The sequence below is a fragment of the Scatophagus argus genome, chromosome 1 (assembly GCF_020382885.2).
Source record: "Scatophagus argus isolate fScaArg1 chromosome 1, fScaArg1.pri, whole genome shotgun sequence".
NCBI lineage: Eukaryota > Metazoa > Chordata > Actinopteri > Scatophagidae > Scatophagus > Scatophagus argus.
In genome coordinates, this window is record NC_058493.1 from 27,998,842 (window position 1) to 28,022,495 (window position 23,654).

At 45.9% G+C, this 23,654-nt stretch overlaps 1 protein-coding gene across 3 annotated transcripts; it reads left to right on the forward strand.

Moving 5' to 3' along the window:
* On the forward strand, positions 1-23,654 carry LOC124063280 (CD82 antigen-like). 3 transcript variants are annotated; one of them, XM_046396771.1, is made up of 9 exons: positions 1-24; positions 12,738-12,810; positions 14,444-14,516; positions 16,803-16,924; positions 17,541-17,615; positions 20,862-20,960; positions 21,687-21,860; positions 21,948-22,031; positions 22,371-23,654. In XM_046396771.1, exons 2-9 carry the CDS (start codon positions 12,748-12,750, stop codon positions 22,446-22,448), a joined length of 768 nt encoding a protein of 255 aa, XP_046252727.1. In that variant the 5' UTR covers positions 1-24; positions 12,738-12,747; the 3' UTR covers positions 22,449-23,654. The 3 variants fall into 3 exon arrangements, with proteins under 3 accessions (XP_046252727.1, XP_046252707.1, XP_046252717.1); XM_046396751.1 differs by lacking the exon at positions 1-24 and adding an exon at positions 2,412-2,895; XM_046396761.1 differs by lacking the exon at positions 1-24 and adding an exon at positions 2,940-3,080.

The window sequence follows — 23,654 nt, forward strand, 5'->3', positions numbered from 1 at the left end:
GCAGAAGTGTTCACTGTGAGGGAGGTGAGTGATCACAACATCATGAACATTACAGCTTTATAAACTTTACATTTTCTAAAAGCTCAGTGTGGCTGCTCTCATGGTGATGTCGGGTGTGTGTTGGGCATTAGCGAGTACTTCTGTACGCGTGGAGTGTTTTTAGTTTGCTGTATCATTTGACAGAACCACAGCTTCTTTTCAAGTATAGTTTCCCGATTATACTCGCATACTTTTACTTAAGTACCATGCTTTAATGCAGGACTTTTGTCACAAGAGTATTTTTATAGCGTGGTATTTGTACTTTGACTGAAGTATCTGAATACTTCCTCCAGCAGTGATGATCAGTCCAGTAAACTCACTTCTCTCTAACGTTACGCCTTCACACAGGCTTTTGTATGTTTTGAAATCGTCAGCTCCGACTGATGCTGACTCGACTGACATCATTTGAGGCAACTGATCAGATTTCACTTGATTCCCTCTGAAGGCTTTACAACCACACTGTGCAGTCACACTAAAGATTTGGAAAACCAGTGGGAATTGCCCTTTAAGGAAACAAAGAAACTAATCTCAGTCCTTCTAACCCTGAACATCTGACGTTTGTCTCTGTGGATTTGTGGAAAAAACAAAATGAGGCCACTGGGCTACGACGTAACTCCAGTGAGAAAAGAAATCCTGGTTGTGAGTCAGAGCTCAGCAGCTCAAACGCTGTCATTAATCCTGAGCGTCACTCGTGGAGTCCAAAGACCCGGTGACAAACTGCTCCCTCAGTCGCTGTCTTTGTTCAGCGGCCGCAGTCCAACGCAGTCAGACAGTTCGCTCTGCTGCCATCACGACTGAACGCTCCTGACGGTCGAGGCTGGAGAATAACATCATTTATTACAGGCTCACACGCCGAGCTGACTGTATGTGCTGTGGAGTGTGGAGGAGCATTGTACTGTGCAGACTGACCCTGAGTGACTTCACCACCACCACCACACTCCTCCTCCTCCTCCTCCTCCTCCACACTGGCAGGTCTGTCAGTACTGAATGGTGTGAGCTGCTCAGCACTGATATTACTGCTGCTATCTGAAAACCTTGTACGCAGGGCCTCACATGACATCATGTCTTTATTTTTTCTGCATTTACACTATATGGACAAAATTATTGGGACAGCTGCCCATCACACCACCAGGGACTTTAATGACGTCTCATTGTAAACACACAGACAGCTTTGCAGCTCTAACAGCTTCCACTCTTCTGTGAAGGCTTTCCACAACATGTTGGAGTGTTTCTGTGGGAATTTGTGCCCATTCATGCAGTAGAGCATTTGTGAGGTCACACACTGATGTTGGACCAAAAGGCCTGGCTCACAATCTCCGTTCCAGTTCATCCCAAAGGTGTTGGATGGGGTTGAGGTCAGGACTCTGTGTGGGCCAGTCAAGTTCTTCCACACCAAACTCATCCAACCATGTCTTTATGGAGCTTTGCTTTGTGCACTGGGGCACAGTCATGCTGGAATAGAAAAGGGCCTTCAACAAACTGTTGCCACAAAGTTGGAAGCATAGCATTGTCCAAAATGTCTTGGTGTGCTGAAGCATTAAGATTTCCCTTCACTGGAAGTCAGGGGCTGAGCCCAAACCCTGAGGAACAGGCCCATACCAATACTTTTGTCTATATAGTGTATGACAAATAATAGGAGGAATTTACAGTCCGATGTTGACACTCTTTGCATGGTTCCAGTATTTTTAAACTTAATAATTAAATGTGACTACTTTTAGCTCAGAAAAGAAATAAACAGATGATTACCTGGGAAGGCTTTCCATGGCAGCATTCATAGTGTGTCATAATGCCTTCAGACCACACTAATAAACACACATAATCTTCTCTGATGCACTATATCCACAGTCGTAAAGCAGTACAGATGTGACTAATGCATTACGAGTTCAGGTGTTTAATTGGAGCTCTTGGCTGGTTGTACCTGTGGATTACAGAAGATTCAGTGAAACGTCAGAAGAGCTTCAGAGCTGCTGCCGTTGCTTCTGTGAGGCTCTGAACTCTTTTCTTCCACATGATGCACCTCCACCTGGTGTTGTGATGGTGGTGGAGGTGGCTGTCGAACACGTCAAACACAAACTCTCCCACAGGTGTTCAGCCGTGTTGAGCTCAGGTGACTGAAGGCCACAGCGTACGATTCATTTTCATCCTCATCAAACCATCCAGCACCCAGCGGGTGGAGGCAGCTCCACCCTGGAAGAGAGGAGCGTGTTGGAAAGTCTCAATACAAACATTTACAAATAAATTAATTATTACTAATCACAATAAGAAGAATTCAATGTCCATAGAATGATCCAGCCAAATGGTGAACAGAGCTGGAGCTCATTTTGAACTGGTTGGTTTCATTCTCGATTCATCTGCTGATAATTTTCTCCATTTCTTCTGATTGATTACTCAGAGCCCAACGTGACACCAGCAGACCAAACCTCATTAAAATGCATCAAAATTAAGCAATTTAATCTATCAGAACATCAGATAAAAATGTTTTGTGGGCAAAAATCCCAATCAGAAAAGTAACGAAAACCTGAAGCAGTCAGATGAGGTAGTGAAGTAAAAGTACAGCAGGATACTTCTCTCTGAGATGTAGTACTTGATTACAGTGTTTTAATCCCGTCCTGTTCCGTGACGAGCCGCGGGCTCTGCGGGGCTTCAGGGGTTAAAGTTGACTCGTTAATTCCCATATCTGCCACACGGGGGGCCCGGAGGAGGCTCCCTGCTGCCTGCCGCCCGCCTCCCGCTTCACTCCGCAGACTCGCTGCTTTGTTATCCCCGTCGAGCAGGAGGTCACGCAGTCCGCCCGCAGCGCACTCAGGATCCGCACACGCACCGCTTCTGTCCGCAGTCTCACGCAGAGCTGAACACGTAAGTGACCGCCGGACGCGTTTGTGTCTGCTGAAACTCGCGCTGTACACGGAAACACTTTCTCCTGATTGACGCCGTTTGAGCACGAGGCGTGTGTGGCCGCGCGGGTGATCAGGTTCACATCGATTATCCGTTCATCCGTCGGTCGGTAGTTTGTGGAAACGGCCGCATTTTGAAGCAGTCTGGTGAGTTTCAGTGGGTGAACGGGGCTGATGATGTGGCGCCTGACTGTGGGGGTGATTTATGTGTCTGACAGCGAGGAGCTTCACCGTCAGACCTGCTGAAACACGAGCTCACCGTTTAAACTGAAAATCTTGAATTTTGCATCTTAGAGGAAACTCGCCTGAGCTTTTATCTGTGAGAGGATCTCGGATTAAAGACCAGCAGAAGCAAACGAAAACATCAGAGAGATAAGTTACAGCTTGTGTAAGTTGTTTAAAGCTTGACAGCAGTGTGCAGCTCGGGTTAAAAACTGCGCTTTGCTGAATGCAATTTGGTGCAAACAGAAAGCAAAGGTAAAGCTGCTGGACTTTGTCCCAGACCGAGTCGAGGACAGACGACAGTTCATGCGGACTCATCCAGCGTTTTTAAGGCTGTACTTGATCACTGTCATGTCCCAAAATGTTTTCAGGATTTGGTGATTTTTAAAACATTTTATTCCCACGAGGGTGTAAACTTTGACCGGTTTGCTTGTGTCCCCTCGTTACTGTTTGTGTCCCCTCGTTACTGCTTGTGTCCCCTCGTTACTGCTTGTGTCCCCTCGTTACTGCTTGTGTCCCCTCGTTACTGTTTGTGTCCTCTCGTTACTGCTTGTGTCCCCTCGTTACTGCTTGTGTCCCCTCGTTACTGTTTGTGTCCCCTCGTTACTGCTTGCGTCCCCTCGTTACTGCTTGCGTCCCCGGACTGTGACCAGTTTGAGCACACTGAAATGTTTTTCTTAGTTTCAGAGGCCTAAAGAAAGCCAGCAAACGATCCTGTGTTTTGCCAGAGAAAAGGCAGAGATCAGAGGACGGTCTGAGAATGAATGTTGTGTTGAACCTGATTCCAGTGATTTGGACCATCCTGGGACACTCGAACTCTCTGAACTTTACTCGCTAAAAGTCTGCCTCGGGGATTCAGCGCTGGCTCTGGTTAAACCTCTAATTCACCAGAACATATTTAAACAATCAGAAGAAAATAAAGAACATGTGCCGAGACAATGAAAGTTGACTGCAGTCTCAAACTGTTCGGGATGCTAAAGAAAAGCTAATGCCTGTCGTTTCTGGGCCACGACTGATTCTGTTCTGGTCGGGAGAAAACTTTTACATTTTAGAAGTTAGAACTGTGATGAAAGCAACGCGAGATCAGTTTCACGCGTCGTTGCGTTCTGGAGGTCGTCAGCTGAAGGTTTTAAGGCAACACGAGGTGCAGCCTGAACGTACTTTCATCATAGAAACATTCTGATTAGCTCTCCGTCGCCCCCTTGAGGGCTCATGTTCGTTACCGCCACCAGTGCGTGAGAGCGCGTGGTGGGCGTGGCCACCGAGGCCTCGTGCCAGCTGAGTCAGTCGCGTGGTTTGTGTTTCGGGCCCCACAGCCAACAGATAGAAATGCTCCAGGAAGCTGACTTGGTACCAGCGAATGATTGGCATTTTAAACCATCAATCAATCGCCAACGTAGTCACATCGGTTAATCGCCTCTAAACTGAAGCCTGAGGGCGTCTTCCACCGCTGACCTCCACCGCTGACCTCCACCGCTGACCTCCACCGCTGACCTCCACCACTCCATTTAAAGAAAAGATCAGTACTGACCCAGTGTTTGGTCAAACATGCAGCTCTTCTTCTGCGGCTATCGACTCAGCTGTGGCCCCCTTTTCCAGGCCGAGTGGGACTGTAACCGGTCTGTGATACCGATGAGGATGTGGGTCAGTGCTGGGCGTGGTAGCATCACCGTACAGTCAGCATGTCAGCCTTCTGCCCCCCCCAGAGGTCCTCCAGCGGCGGATCTTTTCCTCGACATGCGAGGCTGTAAATCCGTTCAGCTCGGCGGGTCGTGCATCTCGCTCTCTACAGCAGTGACCTTAATTACCTTTCCATGCAGCAGGAACAGAAAAGTTCGTCTTGTTGAGGGGAATCTGTTGTGCGAGTTAGCAGCTGTTAGCGGTTAAGGTTTGGACGAAGAACCAGAATGTTTTCAGGGTCGCCTCCAGGAGCTCGGTACCAGTTTGGCTGCATTGTGGGATCTTTAACACGAGTATAACCCGACACGCTGCGGTGGAAGAAGTATTTACACCCTCGACTTATGTGAAAAGTACTGATACCACGCTGTGAAAATACTCCACCACATGTACAAGTCCTGCTTTTAAACAGCAGAAGTACTCGCACTGCAGTAACATGTTCCCTCTCAGAGTTTTACTGTTTTATCTGAGGTGTTTGGATTACTGCTGTCGCTGTTTGGGCTCATGTGAACTCCTTTGTGGAGCTTCAGGAACTGAATGTAATGCAGTAAAAACTATGACATCTGTCTGAGGTGTAGCAGTACACAAAGGTGCATCACATGGAAGTGCTAGCTGTACTGGTGAAGTGCTTGTCGAGTAATGACATCAGAGACCGCGATGGAAACGCGTCCGGGACTTCTTCGTGTTGCGTCTTCTGTGTCTAACAAAACAAATACTTCACTACATTCCACCTGTATGACACTGAAGCATTGAGGCGGTTCTGTGCACGCAAAAATGTCAGCATCTTGTGGTTTTGTTGCTTAAACCTGAGGACAGATGGGACGTGAACCCTGGACTCTGGTGTGAGAGTCCTGCACTTCAACCCGTCTCCTTGTGCACGATTAGAGTTTGTGTCTGTGTGGTGCAGGTGAGCGTCAGGTAAATATGATCTGCAGAGACGCGCCCAAAGCGACGCACAGGCCCATAACCTGCTCGCCCTGTTCAGAGGAATTACCCTGGAGGTAATTATGGGTCAAAATGAGACTCGCTCACAGTTCACCTCCAAACATCAGCTGAAGTTGTAATGAAGTCCTGAATCGAAGAGCCTTCCGGTCTGGTATCTGCTTCACACTTCACACCTGATGTGTGTGTGGGCTGATTCGTGTCTTCAGTCGGAGCCTCAGACAGGATGTCAGACAGCTTTGACAGACAGACGCGTTATTAGTTTTAATCTATTCTTAGGATTTGTTGACAAACATCTAAAATATTTTAGTTTTTTAACACAACTTTGCCTCATGAAAGAAATGAAATTTGGTGACGTTACGATTCAAAATAGGAAATCAGGAAATCATCAGGAAATGCCTGATGAATAAACAGCTCTGTGAATCTGACCAGACGTTTAACACCGACGTGTGGCACATGTCAGTCAGCATGAAAACCTCGACTGAGGTTTGATACCCTAAAATCCCCTCATTGATCAGCAAAGGAAATCAATCAGTAACTTCAGTCAAAAGCCAGCAGGTACATTCTTCTGCTCCACAAAGTCCTCCAGACGCGACCAAACGATCCCGCACCCCTCATTTCCAATGTGATCGACAGTTTGTTTTGCTTTGGTCCACTCTGAGGGTTTGGACTGTCTGATGTTTCTTAGACAATGACTTGATTAATCAAGAAAAAGAATCAGCAGGTGAATCAGTCATGAATTGTCAGGTCAAGAAATCATCGTTTTCACTGATAGCAGAGATGCGTTTGAGTGTAAAAGGAAAAAGGAGAGTCGCTCAGATGTTTGTGTCTGCTGTTGGAAGACAGGCAGATATTTCTAACTGTTCACATGCTTCATGTTGTGAGAGCGAGTCTGAGTTGAAACAAGCAAGAGATGTGATCCACTCCAGTTTCACACCCCTCCCTCCCCCCTCCGCCTCCCCCCGTCCTCCCCTGCAGCAGCCTCGTCGTGAAAACCTGCACAGCTTGCTCCTTTCAGCTGACTGGGAACAGAGTTGTCTGGGAGGCCCGAACTGGTTTTGCCACAGAGCGGTCAAACTTTGAATTAATCGTGGTGGGTGGGGTTCACTTACCGCCAAGCTCAGGCAGAACTTGTCTTTGTTTGGGTGACTGCCCCCCCTTTCTCCTCCAGCCGAGCACCCACCACACTCAGTTACTTCAGGGTCGTCTCCACAGGCTTAAAATACAAACTGAGCTCGACGGCTCCGCATTCGTGTGTTTATTGAGCGAGTTTTGTAAATCCAACCCTTCAGATTAAAATCACTGAAATTACGTTCATGTGCAAAAGCTGAACTCCTAGAAGTCCCTGGGCCTTTTTGAACCAGAGGAACCGCACTGCGAGAACAGGGAAGGATCGTAGTCTTTAGAACCCAGTTTTCACTTCACATGTGGTTCCCTCGCCGGAACCAGAGGAGCCTTCAGTGACAGAGGTGTCCAACAGTGTACACTTGTGGTTTATTTCAAGCCACATATTTCTGAATTGCACGCTTGTTGTATGTTTTTCATCATAGTGACAGTGTTTTTGTCCTCCCACGTCTTTTGTCAGTTTGCGTTGCTTTCCATGAGGTGCAGCTGGACCTGAAGCTCCAGGTGAGACGTGTCGGGTGTCTGTGAAAACAAGGTCTCACGGTGAGCAAAGGGCGTCGCGGCTGTCGCTGTGCAGAGGAAATGTAAGGCAGCAGCAGCCCTCCGTGTGTCGAGTTTCCCCTTTTGTTGCCGGAGAGAGAAAGGCGTCTGAAAGCTGCCATTGTTGAGCGTCGGAGGGGAGGTGGGAGGCCGAGTGTGACGGGTTGTTGTGTTGTTGACGGAGTGGCTAACATGTTCACTATATCATCTTAACAGAAAGCTTGTTTTGTTGCATTAAACCGGTCAAACAAAATGCTGCTTTAATGACTCTTTAATGGTTTCTTGTCATATTGTTCATGATAAAACTGGTGTAATTTCTAATATGATCTTTTAAAAAAGCTCGTTTTGTGACTTTCTTGTTGACGTGATGGTGTCACGCCGTAACACACACAAGCAGCTGAGCAGTTTGTTTGGTCGTGTGGTTGAGCTACAACAGATCAGACCCAGAACAAACCACAGCCACATGTAAAGTGCCAGAAGACCCAAACAGTGAACTTATTTCACCGCCTCAAGCAGACGCTGTCCTGGCCGAGTGCGAGGAATCAGCGTTGGTCCTAAACCAAAAGCGGTTCTGAGTGTTTCTTCATCTCGAGCAGAATATCGCCGTCGCAGAGATGCGCTGACGTGTTGTGAGGTGACTTTAGGGCCTCGTCTCCCACACATCTTTTGGCCATCTTTTTCTAAACAGATCTGACTCAAAGATCTTCATATTTTGAACCCAATCCTTAACAGGTTTCACTGCGGTTCACGCAGGTGTTCGGTAAAGCCACTGAGGGGTCCATCTTGGCTGTACGTTCCTGCGTTGCAGTTGGTTTTCCTGTGGGTGGGAAGCCAGTGAGGGATTTCGTCCTGTCTGCTGCGCTGTGGGCGACTGGTTGTTCATTTTTATGTTGCTGTTTGTGTGTAAATAAAAAACAAACGCGACATGAAGCGAGCTGAGCTTCAGAAGTGTTTGGACTGAGAAAGGCCTCATGCTAAGCTAGCCCAGTAAGCACGTTTCCCAAAATGTGGAAATATTCCTTTAAGAGAGAACAACCTTGTTGGTTGACAAACGCCAGCAGCCCACAAGGAACAAATATTAAAGTTTAAAATGATGAAGATGTGCGACAGAAGACGCTTTCCGTCGTGTTGCTGCCGCGTGAGAAACGGCTTCACGAGGTCCAAATGGATTCGCTAAGACGAGCTGAAAAGGCCATCATTCCCCACAGGGCTGCGACCACCGTTGGTTTCATTATTGATGAGTCTTGCAGATTTTTTTCTTGATTAAGTAATTAATCGTTTAGTTTATTTGCTTTGTCTGGCCAAGAGTCTAAAACCCAAATGTTGGTTTTTCCAAAGAGCAGCAGCAGAGAAGAAGCTGAAACCTGCACATGAATTCACTGACTGATGCTGTTCACTTCTTATTCAGTCGTTTCTTATTTCATATTTCAGTGTCGCTTATTGTTTCCAGCTCTGACATTTTCATTAGCATCATCAGTACCTTGAACTTATGAGCTTCTTGTTTGCTGAAACAATTAGCAGAAACTTCCCTGCTTCCAGTTTCTCATGTTGAATATTTGCAGTTTTCCTCGTATGAAAGTCTTGTGGGTTTTGGGCTTTTGTTCTGAGAAAACAAGCATTTTAACGCCAGTTTTCTGAGGTTTTACAGAACAGATCACAAATGAGGGCAGGTTTGTGGTGGAGCAGTTGTTGTCATTTAAAGCTAACATTTTTGGATTATTCTTCAGTGGTTTTACATCCACATCTTTTTCTACGTTGCCACATCGAGCTAACTGCAGCACGCTGTAAACAGATGTGAGGAGTTTATGGGGGATTATCTCCAACACTGGAGAAGGAAATCAGAGTGTGACATAAAGCAGCTCAGAACAAACCAAACAGAAAGTTGCTTCATGTTTACTGTGACGGATTATTTCACTGTGTGGACGGTTTTTCATCCCGGCTAAAGGAATGAAAGGCAGCACGTGGCTTCTTGTGAACATATCATCTGCAGCTGAGCGATACAGAAGCAAACGCAAAGGAGGGAAGCGCAACAGCGTGCAGCGTTGGAGGCGGGTGGACGAGTTCACACGCTGCTGAACAAACCTGCTGGAGTCGAGCTGAGGACTCAGTCAAGAAGAGCTCAGTCTCGCTCTCGTGTCAAAGTATTTTCATTGTGAGCCAGCTAAGAAGAAGAATCACTTTATTGACAGTATATATATTTTTACACACACACTGAATTCGTCTTCTGAATTTGACCCATCCTTAGTTGAACACACACATGCAACACCCGGCAAATTACATGCAGTGAAACACACACAGGAGCAGTGGGCAGCATCAGGCGCCCGAGGAGCATATTGGGGGGTTAAGTGCCTTGCTCAAAGGCACATCAGTCGGCTAATGGGGGGGAGCATTTTTCACATTAATCACTCCACAACCCCCAAATTTTTCCTGCCCTTCTGGTGGGGGAATCGAACCGGTGACCCTCCGATCACAAGTCGCTTCTCCAACCTCTAGGCCAGGCATGTCAAACTAGTCCACAGGAGGGCCGGTGTGGCTGCAGGTTTTTGTGCCAACCAACCAAGAGCACACCGTTTGACCAATCAACTGTCTGAAGACGTTGATCAGTTGATTAAATGAGTCAAGTCTGGTGTGCTGCTACTTGGTTGGAAAGAAAACCTGCAGCCACACCGGCCCTCCTGTGGACCAGTTTGACATGCCTGCTCTAGGCTGTGTGTGTGTGCGTGTGTGTGCGTGTGTGTGTGTGTGTGTGTGTGTGTGTGTGTGCGTGTGTGTGTGTGTGTGTGTGTGTGTGTAGAGGGTGACGGCTGCATCACTTCAGCACCACAGTCCACAGTGAGCTCAGTGTGGTTAACTAGGCCTCGTTTCCCTCTGACCTCTGAGCCTGGACAGACAGCCCAGTTTCAAAGTCTGTGTGAACTGGGTCAACTGGGTCCTGACGGCACAGAGCGGACCTGGCTCCGGTGCTTCTGTTTGTGTCCAAGAATCATTTTAATGACACTGTCTGAGCTGTCAGCAGCACAGCCATGACGCTTACTGCCTTCATAACGCGCTCCAGGCCCTGCTGAAAGCCCTCAGGGGGAATAATTAGGAAAGCGTGTTTGTGTTTTTCTTCTTCGACTTGTTGCTCATTGAGTTTGGTGTGAAGGAGCAGCTGCTGCGAATATTATCCTCCCTGTGGTTTAATATAAAAGATAATTTAAGAAATGTGTCATTTTCAACAGTTTTAGGATAAGTAAACTAAAACATCGTGTACATTCCTGAAGCAGATGTTTTTCTGTCCATTCAGCAGCTGCAGCACAAAGTGGCTCCGTGGCACTTCAAGATCTGTTTTTAAATTTTATTGCAACCCGAAGTCCATGAATGCTTTTGACATGGTTACAACTTGAACCCTTGAAAGCATCATAACGTAATTTAACGTAGTCCGAATTTAGTCTGGTGATATTCTAGATTATTTTTATCAACAAATTCGATGAAAACACCCAAACCAAAAGTCTTATGTTTGTAGCCCAGTGACACGTTTAAACACGTACAAAGATGGCCGTCATGTCCCCATTTCCTCCCACTGTGCAAAAGTGAAGCTCAAATGTCCCTGACACGAGTGCTGCCATCTTGTTCTGGTGATGTCATTTGGAGCCAGAGTCGTGTTAAAACCAAACTGATCAGAAAAATGACCAGTGTGATGGGAACTGGCTAAAATCACAGAAAGTGTAAAAATTAATTTGACATGTACTTGGCTCAAGTCCCATCTGCTAACACGGAGGGGGAGGAGCTTACGGGATGTACTGCAGCCAGACACCAGGGGGCGCCCAGATGTTTTGGTTTCACCTTTAGGAAGCTCTCATGTCAGTGTCAGAAGTCCAAGTGCTGGGAGACGACCCAACACATTGTTGGCTTTGATCTTCTCTTTATTCTTTAACTGAGCATCACAACGTTTTTGCTTTCACTTTTTCATTCATTGGTCTTTCCCAGCAGCGTCTCTGCTTTTCCCCTGTTCTGTGCTGTGTCAGAGGCTGACCTCGTCTTTGTTAAGGCTTCAGCCTGATCTGTTTATAGTCTGTAATACCTTCCATATGGCCTTGCTGCGACCGTTTGCCAAGATGTCTTTCCCATTGCATATTCTCCTCCCTCTGTCATCCCTGTAGGTGCCCCCCTTCACCCTCTCAACTGGCACAGGCTCTTTGTAACAGTAACCCATTTTCAGTGCTGGGAATGTGGGTCGGGTACACGGGTTCGCTGCAGGGCTTCACTGCCAGGAGGAAACATCGAGTCTGGACGCCATATTTCACCCAGATTTTCATAGATTTATTGGATGGTCAGAGTCCATTACTGTACTGAGGGGGTGAGGAGGAGGGGGAGGCCGCAGGGAGGTGGAGAGAGAGAGAGATGCTGTGTTCGCGTCCGGCTGGGTTTCCTGTGAATATGAGCCACTGCACAGATGGAGAAAAGTCATCAGCATTTTGCTCGTGCTGAAATGGAGTTTTGGATTTGAGTTTTGTGTGTTGTATTTGCTTTGCTCATGTCCATGACCACATCCACCAGTGCACTCAGCACTCAGTATTTACAGCAAATTGTACTTGAAGAATAAAATGTGAAAGTATTCATTATGCAGAATTTTGTTTCTGTTTCATTAGCAGAGTCTGAATGTTAAGGCTGGGTGTTACAAGCTGATAATTTGTCTGACTTCTGGAAAGTAACCACAGCTGTTAGATAAATGAAGTGCAGTAGAAAGTACTGCACTTCCATGAATGTAGTGGAGTGGAAGTGTACAGTAAAAATACTCAAATAAAGTACAAGTATGTAGTGGCATCTGGTGTTTGTTTGGCTTGTCCCTCTGGGCTCCTGTAGAAACATGGTGGTGCAACATGGTGGACTTCCCTCCGTGTAGATGTCATGAACCACCACTGGTTTGCAGCTCTGTGCAGGTGGACATGTTTGTCTGAAATATGCAGCTTCTAATCTGTAGATATCAAAATGTTTTTCAATGGATGTCAAATTAATCTTCAAATGACTAAATAGATTAGAATCAGATCAGACTCTCATTGCAGTAATACGGATGAACTGATTTCCTCTGGCAGTCAGAGAGGAGCATCCAGAGTGTTTGGCTTCTCCTCCTTCTGTGCTCGGGGATTGAGAGGTTGTGATTGTACTGGTTTTGTGGGTGTAATCCTGGAGGATTTGAGTCCCCCCCCCCAAGTCCGGCTCATGATCATCCAGGCCAGCTTAGCCGCAGAGGTCTGCGGTTCTGTTGCATCTGTCACCACTCGTTCACATTGCGGCTGTCTTGTCTCGTGTTCGCAGATCCAGCACGATGGGGAAAGGCTGCATGACCGCGACCAAGTACTTCCTGTTCCTCTTCAACCTCATCTTCTTCGTGAGTATTTAACCTTCGCTGATGATGTTTATTGTCCAGAATGGCACAAGTGCAGCACACATCAGACCACATCATCTGAAATGTTTCCAGCTCGTATGACAGAACACACGGCATTGGACCGAAAGCCAACAGTTCAACCAGTTCAGCCGCGGTGGATGTCAGAAAGTCTGCCATGTGAAGTGGCTGCCTGGTAATAATTTACTTTGGCTGCTTGTCAGAAATTTATTCTGGGACCAGAAGACAAAAATAATAAATGCAGGCTGGATACATCACTTCATTCATTCATTCATTCATTCATTCATTCACTGGGTCAAAGCTGAACTCTGGAAACCACAGGCTGATTTTGACAAAGCGTCAGAGTTTCTGTGAGGTTGCCAGGTTTGAGGACAGCTCGGAGGGACGAGACGTCAGGTCGTCATCCATGTTGTCTTTCTGTGCGTCTGCGTCTTAATTACAGTGAAGACAAAGTTTTTGTGGCCTCGTTGCTCACTTCCTGCCTCTGTGGAGATGAAATCTGTGATACGAAGAGCTTCTTGGCAGGCGGATAAACGCTGAGTGCTTATCAGAAGCAAACACGTGTGTTAGGAGAGCAAAATGACGAAATTTGTTGTTACACTTTTCATTTTTTGTTGTTTTTTTCTCCTCTCAATTTGTCATCAAGTTAAATTGGGCTTAAAACATTTTATACTGAAGAGTCTTATTGAAGCCACAGCTTCTTATGCGACTTTTACATTTCATTTTCGTGAAATAAACAGAAAACACTTCCTGTGTGTAACTGCCCCTCAGGTTGTTGATGTTTTTTGGAAATGGTAAATTTAGCCTCTTCTGCTTTTTTGTGAGGCAGATGCTAATCAGTTTATCCCTGGATTCGGGTTTTCCCATAAAACCTGGACTTCAGTGCTGTGAGATCTTGACCCCCTAAAGTTTCTGGTTTTGACCAGAGACTGAAAGTGAGTCAGAATGAAAGGGAAAGAGAGAAATTAGCCAAAATGCTGGTGGATGGACAGCCGAGCGGGCGTGTCAGGGCTATAAAAGTCTTCTCTTTCACTTTGAAAACTCCACTTGCCCTCAGTGACTTGAGACCCAGAGGCAGCTTTGAGTTGTGTCAGCGTACTGCTGTTCTGGAGCGTTTTAGAGTTTATATTTGACAAAATCAGCCTGTTGGTTTTGTGTTGAGGAGAACACTCTGTTTGTTAAGTGTCTGTGTGTTCAGCAGCACTTTTAACTGAATTTCTGTGGTTTGGAGCTTCACTCCTGCTTTCCTGTTGCTGCTCTCACATATCAGCCTGATGAACCAGTTTGAGGCTGTGATTGTGAAGCAGCTACTGGATCTGCTGTGGTTATTTGTCACGTTTATGGAGCTTCAGATGTGCACAACAAGTCACAGATGTATTTTAATGCCGTTTGCTCAGCAGATGTTGGCTGATCAACACCTCTCACAGGCTGAAAGGATGATTTTAAAAAGAGCACAAACTGGGATGCAGCAGCACCAGTCAGCAGCGTCACCAGTATGAAACCAAACTGAGCTGGTTGTGTTGTTGCTTCCTCTGCTGTCTGTGAGGCTCCTCACATACAAACCTGTTAGACACATTGACAGCCTGTGTGTGTGTGTGTGTGTGTGTGTCTCCTCCAGTTGTGCGGGGCCGTCATCATGGGCTTTGGACTGTGGCTCCTCCTGGACAATCAGAGCTTCATCGTGGTCCTCAGTAAGTCCCTCTTTCACGTTTAATGTCATTTTCCTTGCAGTAGAAGTGACGAGCAAACAGACTGAATCATTTCCTCGTGATCGCTGATGTTTACGTCATGTGACCTGATTTTATTTGCGTGTTTTCAGCAGCAGATATCACTCCAGTGAAAATCAGTTTCTTCAAACTGGTCCACTTGTAGACCACATGTAGGCCAATGCAAGTGGATTAGCAGGCTGAAAACAGGCCAAGTCCTGCAGGCTCCTTTCCACACAGTTTGGTTTCATGTCTGGATGCCTGAAACAACTGAAACTGGTATCAAGATGCACCGTTTAGACAAAAGTATCCAGACACCCCTCTTCATGGACCTGTTTCTCAGGGTTTGGGCTCGGCCCCTGACTTCCAGTGAAGGGAAATCTTAATGCTTCAGCACACCAAGACATTTTGGACAATACTATGCTTCCAACTTTGTGGCAACAGTTTGTTGAAGGCCCTTTTCTATTCCAGCATGACTGTTTTAAAGCAACAAGTAACTAAAGCTGTTAGCTGCTGGTTTTTTCGTCTGTCCCCTGTGAAAGAGAAACGAGTTGATCAGATATGAGAAGAGACAGAGACGAGCAGTGTCCACCAGACAGAAAGGCACAGAGACGACTGAAGAAGAGACGAATATAGAGACAGAAACTGAGCTAGTGTCACAGAGAGACAGCCTGTGTGTGTGTGTGTGTGTGTGCGCGTGTGTGTGCGCGCACGCTCTCTCAGACCAGTGGGTGTCACTGAGGACATTTGTCCCTCGTCCATGGCCTCTCTGCAGGTGTCCTCCCATCAGACACTGGGCTCTTTCTGCTCCGTCCAGCATCAGCATGCATCACATCAGCCCAGTGCGCTCACCGCCTTACTCATTACTACACACACACACACACACACACACACACCACCACATCAGCCGTCTGTCCGAGCCGAGAGGAGGGAGGACAGATGAGTCCGGGGATTTCATCGAGGTCGGGGATGTGGTCATCTGACAGCAGCTGAGGGTCGAGTGCAGCCGGGACACTTTAGCTTTGTGCCTGCACATAAATGAGACATATTGACGCTCAATGGAACATTTAATAAACGTGTCAGAGGCCTCGTTATGGGCTCACGGATGATCACAGTGGGCTGTGGGGGTGAATCAATGAGCTGTGTGTGTGTGTGTGTGTGTGTGTGTGTGTGCTGCTGTGACCCGCCGCTGAGTCACAGAGAGACCTCGTTTCTGCTGTACGAAAACCTCGTATCTCCCAGATATGAAAGGATAAGTTAATACAGCTGTGAACACAGCTCAGAAACTCTGACGTCGTGGAGCGACTCCAGTCGAGGGTCTGGAGCAGATTTTATCCCTGACTTCTCAGTGGGTGGAACAGGTACAGGTACAGGTAATGTAACCCACCTGTCTGTAGGTGTGGTGTTAGTACAACTTACTAACTCTAACTCACCAGACAAATGGGAATTAACTGCAGCGTCCCGAACAGCAAGTGGGACAGTCTTGAGTTGTCTTTGTCGATTGCAGAAGAAAATCTGACTCTGGCAGAAATGCTGATGTTTGAAAGTTTCACTCAGGCTGCGTTTGGTCTCGTTTGCCGACTTCCTGCCTGACGCTCACGTCTGAACACTGTTGGAAACATTTGGGAGAATATAACTCCACAAAGGACGCATCGCATTAAGGCATTTTAAGCTATGCGAGTTGCATCATGGGAAGGTTGAGGAGCTCGACTGCAGGTGAGGATGTCCTGTGAAGATCCTTGTGAGGAGACCTGAATGTCGCAGTCCTCAGATAAACATAAACACACACACACACATGCAGGCTTTCATTTCCTGCACACACACTCCGGTTTGGCCTTGACTTGGTTTTGAGGTGCGTGTCCTGTGACTTGTCCTGTCATGTGACTCGGTGCCGTGAACCAGCTCAACGAGGCTCTCAGGTTCTGATGAGTCATGCTCCGTTCATGAGCCTTTTTTGCACTGTCGCTGCAGTGCGATGACGCGCCGTGAGAAGTAGTTTTGTCGCTTCTTTTTCCCCGATCGCAGACGTTGCTGGATTCTCTGATAGCTTCACACTCATAGCATCCAGAAGGTCCTAAAGTTCTGTCAGAACCGCTCCAATAAATTCACAAATCCATGAAATGTCCAGCGATTGTTAAGAAAAGTGAAAACTGACAGAAATCTTCCTGATTTTCTGGTTTTGTGTTGTAGATGTGGACTTGGCTGTGCTTTAGGCTTGACTGTTACTGCTGTGTGTAACGTTGGGGTAACGTTTGGCTTCTCTCCGTACAGGCAACTCCACGGCTGTGAAGATCGCCTGCTACATCCTGATTGGCGTCGGGGCTTTCTCCATGCTCATGGGCTTCCTCGGCTGCCTGGGGGCCATCTATGAGGTCCGCTGTCTGCTGGGCCTGGTGAGTGACGGCTTGTACGTTGCAGGTCGTTGAGACGTGACTTCTGCAGGCTTACTGTGGACATAAAATAGTTTGTCTTGCAGGATAAAACCAGCAGCAGCTCTCTGCTTGCATTCAGTGTTAAATAAACCAGCGATGCGTTTAGTGACAACAGTTTGGAGAAGGAAAAAGCCGACAGCTGATTGATTGGCTGATCATCATGTGAACTTCCAGCTCAAAGTAATTCATGCAACTGAACAGTCTAATTGTGGCCATCCAGGTGGGAGTGATGTTTATTTTTTGAGCTGTTATTTTCTCTCAAAATCAAATAATAATTAATAATTGAATAGTTCTGGTTGAGAAGTTGACTGACGGAGGCCACACAGCCGTCAGAAGTTTGTTAAAACAGTATAATCAGCGTTGATCAATTGGTCAGGCTCCAGTTTCAGGAGGTTTCCGTCAGTCAGGGGCAAAGGTTGTGCGTGTTGGGACTATTTTCAGCGGTGGATTAATCCACGTTTGGTGCTGTTTGGACACCTGGCTCTGAAGGGATCCTGCTGAAACCTTCAGAGGACACATTTTAATACTGTCGCAGATGTCTGATGGCTAACACGTGTGGTGTCCTGTCTCTCCTCAGTACTTCACCTGCCTCCTGCTGATCCTCATCGCTCAGATTGCAGCCGGCACCCTCATCTACTTCCAGAAGGAGATGGTGAGTGACATCACTTCCTCTTCGCTTGTCCTCCGTCCCGTCGCCTGACAGCAGTTAGTTAGGTGTTATCAGGTTGTGATTCTCACAAATGGAATGTGGAGGTTTGCAGCACACCTGATGATAATAACACCCGCGTCTTCTGATTGGTTGCGTTCACGCCCACGCTGTGTCACAACACGCCATCAGAAGAAAACTATGCTGTGGCCGAAACAAACAAAAACCAAACGTGTTTATGAAAGAACACGACTAACTGAGAGTCTGGCGGGGCGACATGTGGCCCATGTGACACCAGCAAACTGAAACTGAAACTGGCAGCGTTGAAGCGCCCCCTGCTGTTTCATCTCAGACACTTTTTTACAGATGAACAGGAAGAGCAGCAGGCCCCTAAGAAGCTTCTCTAAAACTAATTTGAATAATGTTTCAGTTGTTTTTCAGGCAACAAAGCCAAACACTTTCGGGTTCCGGATCTTAAAAGTGAAATTTACGTGGCGAGTCTTTGGGTTTTGAACTGTTGGGTGGACAAAAACAGCAATTTGAAGACGTCACTTTCAGCTCTGGGAAAATGAGGATTTTTCTCAATTTTTTGACATTTTATAGACAAAACAATTAATAATGAAGATAACTGACAGATTAATCAATAGTAAAAGTTTATTAAATTAGCGGTTCATTGCGACATGTTCGTCATCGGAGATGAATTTGTAGATTTGTCTTCAGGCCAGAAGCTGCTCAGTGTGCGTCTCGTCTGAGCTTCGGTCGTGACTGGATGCATGTCTTCCTTTCACAATAAGCAGGACTATTTCAAAATGAAGAACCAGTGAGTCAACTCTGTGAGGTTTTGGTCGAGACTGACAACAACTCAAGCGCCTCATCGTAACCATTCATTAACACACGCTGAACAACACACACTGAACCTTTTGGCAGGTTTCCATCCAGCCCACTCGTGTGTGGGACAACCAAGAATGATTTGTTGGTGTAAATGAAGTATTTTTACTTTACTTTTGAGGCTGCTGGATGTTCATGTGGACGCTGCAGTAATTAACTCGGGTGTAAAACGTGTGTTTCCCTGACATCCTGTGCTGCGTTTACGTCATGAGGGACCGTAATTACCAGTTTCCAACTCATAACTACCATTTACGTCAGCATCCAAGTTACGACTGGGATGCTCAGATTTTTCTGAAAGCTTCCACACATCCGGCTTGGAATTTAATAATGAGGAGATGACTGGAAATATAAACACAAGGATGTCTCGTGTACCGGAAGACTCACGTTTAAGGTTATTAAACTCAGATTTACTGCATTTAGCTTTGTTTTCTGAATGCACGTCTGATCCTCAGACAGCCATACTGTGGCTCTGCAGCTGCTTCTTTCCATCCCACAGGATGTGAACGCAGCATTGCTACCTGGTTTTCATTGTCACTTCGTCTGCGCGTCACAAATCTGACAAATGACCCAAAGATTTTCAGTTAGCAGAACACTCAATATATTCACATTTGAGAAGGCTGAACCAAAATTTTTTGGTATTCATGTTTGAAAAATGAAATAAACTGGGAGATCTGGTTGCTAAGAGACGAAGGCGTTTTCGGCCTGCACTTCCTGTCTTTATCACTGACTGTGGGCTACAAACGAGGACATAAGGAGAAAGAAGAAAGATGGTGAGGAAGAAAGAAACGTTTTAAGGTCATTCAATTCCTACCACATCAGTACCTCAAGTTTCTACAGAGAAGCAGGACACATAAAGTGAGGATAATTCAGTGCACCACAAAGCAGCGTGTGTGTGTGTGTTTGACTATAGTCATAAAGCATTATGAATGCATTAAGAGACGCTGTGAACGCGGTCATAACACACCGTGGATGTTGTCTTCAAAGCGTGATTTGGTTTGGTTGCTCACACACACGTCTGGAAATGAATTTAGTGCATTTTATGGTTTGATCAAGCAAATGAAATAAAATAAAAACCAGGGCACAACGTTCAAGACAGTCGCCGACATGGACCAGGAGTGTCCTCACCGATCCTTTGGTAAAAGCATGTGAATACAGTGAAGAGGAAGGAATTGGGACAGAGCTCTGTTTATTGTATCTGTTGGAAGCTCTCTGGCTGCCCTCCGCCAAAGAGAAGCTCAAGGCCAAAACCTGGTGCTGTGAAGAAAAGAAGATATGTGCTTTTCTGAAGCCGTGTTCCCTGGAGACCTCGAGCGTCTCAGCGTTCATGTTTGAAGCTTCTGGAGGAAAGATTGAGTGACTTTTACACGCAGATTTCCTTCATCTGGTCTGCAGTGATTTGGAGCAAAGTGTTGTGATACCTGGACAAATTCAGATTTTACAGACGTGGCTCCCAAATTCTTCACCGCAAGAATTCGTAGCTCATGCCAGCTGACATAGCAAAGTCATGAAACAGAAATGTGATTATTCAGTAAGTGAAACGTGGCTCTGATAAATTTAGAGTCCCCTCTTTTTGAGAGGTTTTCATCAGAAGAAAAATGTAACTGAGTAGCTTGACACCCTGTGTAGTATGGAAGTAAGTAGAGCCAGCAGCAATTAGCTTAGCTTAGCATAAAGACTGGAAACGGGGAAACTGCTGGCTAGCCTGGTTCTCTCCAAACATGTAGTTTTTTTACTTTGGGTTTTGTATAGACTAAACAAACCAGATTAACTGTTGGGCTTTAGGGGAGCTGACAGGCAGATTTCATTACCTTTGGACAGAGCCAGGTGAGCTGTCTCGCCTCGTTTCCTGTCCTCAGGGGGCTAATGAAGGCAACACATTTGCTGTAGCTAGTTAACAACACATCGTCTGTGTGTGTGTGTGTGTGTGGATGCTAACAGCTCTGAACCAAAGGGCAGAGCTTGAACAGCAAATACTGCAATTCCTCTAAAGCCCACTTGAGGCTGGCTCCAAAAGTGAGCTAATCCCCATAAGATTCCATGTTTAAAATGCCCAACTTTACTGCAGAAAGAGACACGTTTACAGCCTGGAACAACAAACCATTTTTAGCGTCGCGCAGCTGGCTGTGCTTCCATTCATTTCCAATATAGCTGTAACATATGGGTTTAATGGAAAACAATAAAAGTTGCTAAAAGTAATTCACAAGGTCCACATGGAACGGATTGGCACAAACGCACAAAAACTGCATGTATTCAGTTCAGAAAGTGCTCATATTGAAACATCCTGACTTCAGTTGGAGCCAGCTGGAACAAATCTGAGCTCAGCCTGATGTGTTTTTTATCAATAACACAGCTGTTGTGTTTCAGTTAAATGAAGAGATGTCCAAGATCATCACCAAAGTGCTGGACAGCTACCCCGGCAACAACTCGACCACAGAGCAGGCCTGGGACTTCATCCAGAGGAATGTGAGTAGGAAGCACTGATCTGGAGTCAGATTCGTGGTTTTTAAATCGCATCTGTTTTGTCCAACATGCAAACTGCTTCTGTGTAACTGCAGGGAATAGAAACACAAAGTCCAGACCTCACACTGATCTGACGCTAGTTCAGCCATTACTGTACAATCTGCTACGCACATGCTTCTTCAAACTGCAGCACACAGTAGGCTTTGAAAAAGACCCGTGATCAGAAGTGATCAGAAAGTCCAAACTTCCTGTTAAAACGCAGAACTTCCACTTTTTAGCAATCTTTAAAAACATATCCGCATGTTTCAACCCTTCGAAATCAGTCTGTTAAATCCACATCAGATGTTCCAGGATCAACATGGACGTTTTCACTTCAACGTGTCTTCTGTTTACTTTAACATCTTAGAAAGAATTCAGTTTCTATTGACTGGATTTGTTTCCGTGTAGATTTAAAAAGCAAAGCCTGCATGACGCCTACAGCGTCCTTCGTTTCGTGTCAGAGCCTTCCCTTATGACCGAAGGAATCAGAGCTGTTTCAGCAGGATGTTGCTGCTGAGGTTCGGTTATTGTTGTGGAAGCACCTTTCTGCCAGTCAGAAAATTGTCAGAAACGTCAAAGTCCAGCTTTTTAGCTCCCAGAACTGATCAGTAATATGCAATGAGAAGATGCGCTCGGACCAAGCGTCCTGTGAAGAGTCCGTTTCTGTGGTGTCGTCCTTCCTGTCTGTAGATGGAGTGCTGTGGCTGGTCCGACCGTCTCGACTGGAACGGTAACATGGTCATCATCAACAGCTCCCAGCTGCTGTTTCCCTGCTCCTGCCAGAACATCTCGCTCGCCACCGGAAACTTCTCCAGCAGCGGCTTCTGTGAGGCTCAGACGCCCGACTGGCCCGTATACGATGTGGTAAACGGTGTTCCCGTTCTTCTGTTTGTTTTTCCTCCTTTGCTCTTCGGTGCTGCTGGACTAATCTGCTGCCTGTTCTGTCATCAGGGCTGTTCTGCCAGCGTGGAGAGCTGGCTCCTCACCAACATCGGGGTCGTCCTGGGGATCTGCCTCGGAGTGGCTCTGATCGAGGTACAGCAGCAGCAGCAGCAGCACCGTTCATTGGCATGCCGTTGTAAACGCTTAGGGCTACGTCTCCATTTCCTCCCACTGCACCCAACACAAAGGCGACACCTGCTGGACCCAGCGTGGTGTCCTGCATACGCTCAGCCCGAGAGATCACTCCTATCATTGAATAATAATTAGTTTAACTAGTCAACTAGTCGACTAACGACTAGTCGCTCACCTCGTTAGTCCGGAGGGGCTGTTCATGGACCGCGAAGGTCAGGCGGCAGACGCCACAGATCAGAGCCGAGATGTTTCTCTGAAGTGTTTTGAAGATGTCTGACTGCTGTGTTGTTGCTTTGACAGCTGCTGGGGATGATCCTGTCCATCTGCCTGTGCAAGAACATCCACACGGAGGACTACACCAAAGTGCCAAAGTACTGAAGCTCGCTGGGGGACGTTTTGAACTGCAGATGCACAGAAAGCGGGAAACAGTAAAATATGCTTTTTTTCCCCCCTTCCCAGTGTTTGGTGGAACAAATGTAAAATAATGTGTGTTTGCTTCATATTTTGTTAGATTGTTCTCCTTTTGAGGTACTTCCATCTCTAATTTTCATCAGTCCAGTTTCTTCAGAGCACTTTAGAGACTTTTTTTTGATCAGAGCGCGAAGCTGAAAATATTTTGTGAATTTTAAAAGAACCTCTTGGCAGAAAGAGTTTTGAAGGGAGAAATTTGAGGTAGAAGTACACACTCTCAGGCTCAGATTACTGCATCGCTGGTTTCTCTGGAAGTTATGGCTTCATGATTTTAGTTTCCCTGAAAAATCTGAAAAGAAATTATGTTGTGTGTAACGACAGAAGCAAACTGATTTGGACAACTGGAAATCCCACTGAGTGTGGTGTGTGTTTTACTTTTTAATTTTTCTATGCCAGCGTTTTGAGTTATTTTGAAATGTTTTTAGTCTTTTGTATATAATTTTAGACATTTTTTGTGTGAATTTGAATCCAAAAAATACTGCCAGTGTTTTCTTTAGCAGCTGGTCTCTCCTTTTTAAAAGTCAGGCAGTTTCCTTTCTTTTTCACTGTCAGGATTTTGTTCTCGTAATAATAGAAATAATGAGGTACTAAAGAGGAACATTGGTGGCACTTGTTGTCTAAAGGTATCACTCCCACTTTACAACTGTCAGTGATGACAAGCAACTATTTACAAATGTAGCTTTAGGTCCACTTTAAAACAACAAGCGTTTTGAGGAGTGAAACGTTTCCTTTAACCACTTTTGAAATATGTGAACTTAAAACATGAGGAAAAAGGGTGAAAAATGACAGAACAGATTATTTTGGAGTAGAAATAATATTTTTGTGTGGGAGAAATTAAATTTGTCTATACAGAAAAATCATTTTGAGATTAATTTATGTACATTTTTAACTTTCAGCCGAGCTGTTGTGTTGTTTTTATAATGTACAAATCTGCCATCCTGTTTTCTGTTTATGTACAGTCTGTATGAAGAACATTCCATTAACCTTTATAATAGTTTCTAAGGCAAAAGGGGTACGTATGTTTATAACTTGATGGATTTCTGGTAGCTAGCTGGATTAGTAAGCGTGTACTCACATATTATATTTCATTTTGCCAATAAACTGATTACAGTA

Excerpts from the sequence above, each read along its gene's own strand:
- LOC124063280 (XM_046396771.1), top strand. The coding sequence starts at position 12,748 with ATGGGGAAAGGCTGCATGACCGCGACCAAGTACTTCCTGTTCCTCTTC. Across the intron at positions 21,861-21,947 it reads ACTGGCCCGTATACGATGTG|GGCTGTTCTGCCAGCGTGGA; the intron begins GTAAACGGTGTT and ends TTCTGTCATCAG. Across the intron at positions 22,032-22,370 it reads TCGGAGTGGCTCTGATCGAG|CTGCTGGGGATGATCCTGTC; the intron begins GTACAGCAGCAG and ends TTGCTTTGACAG.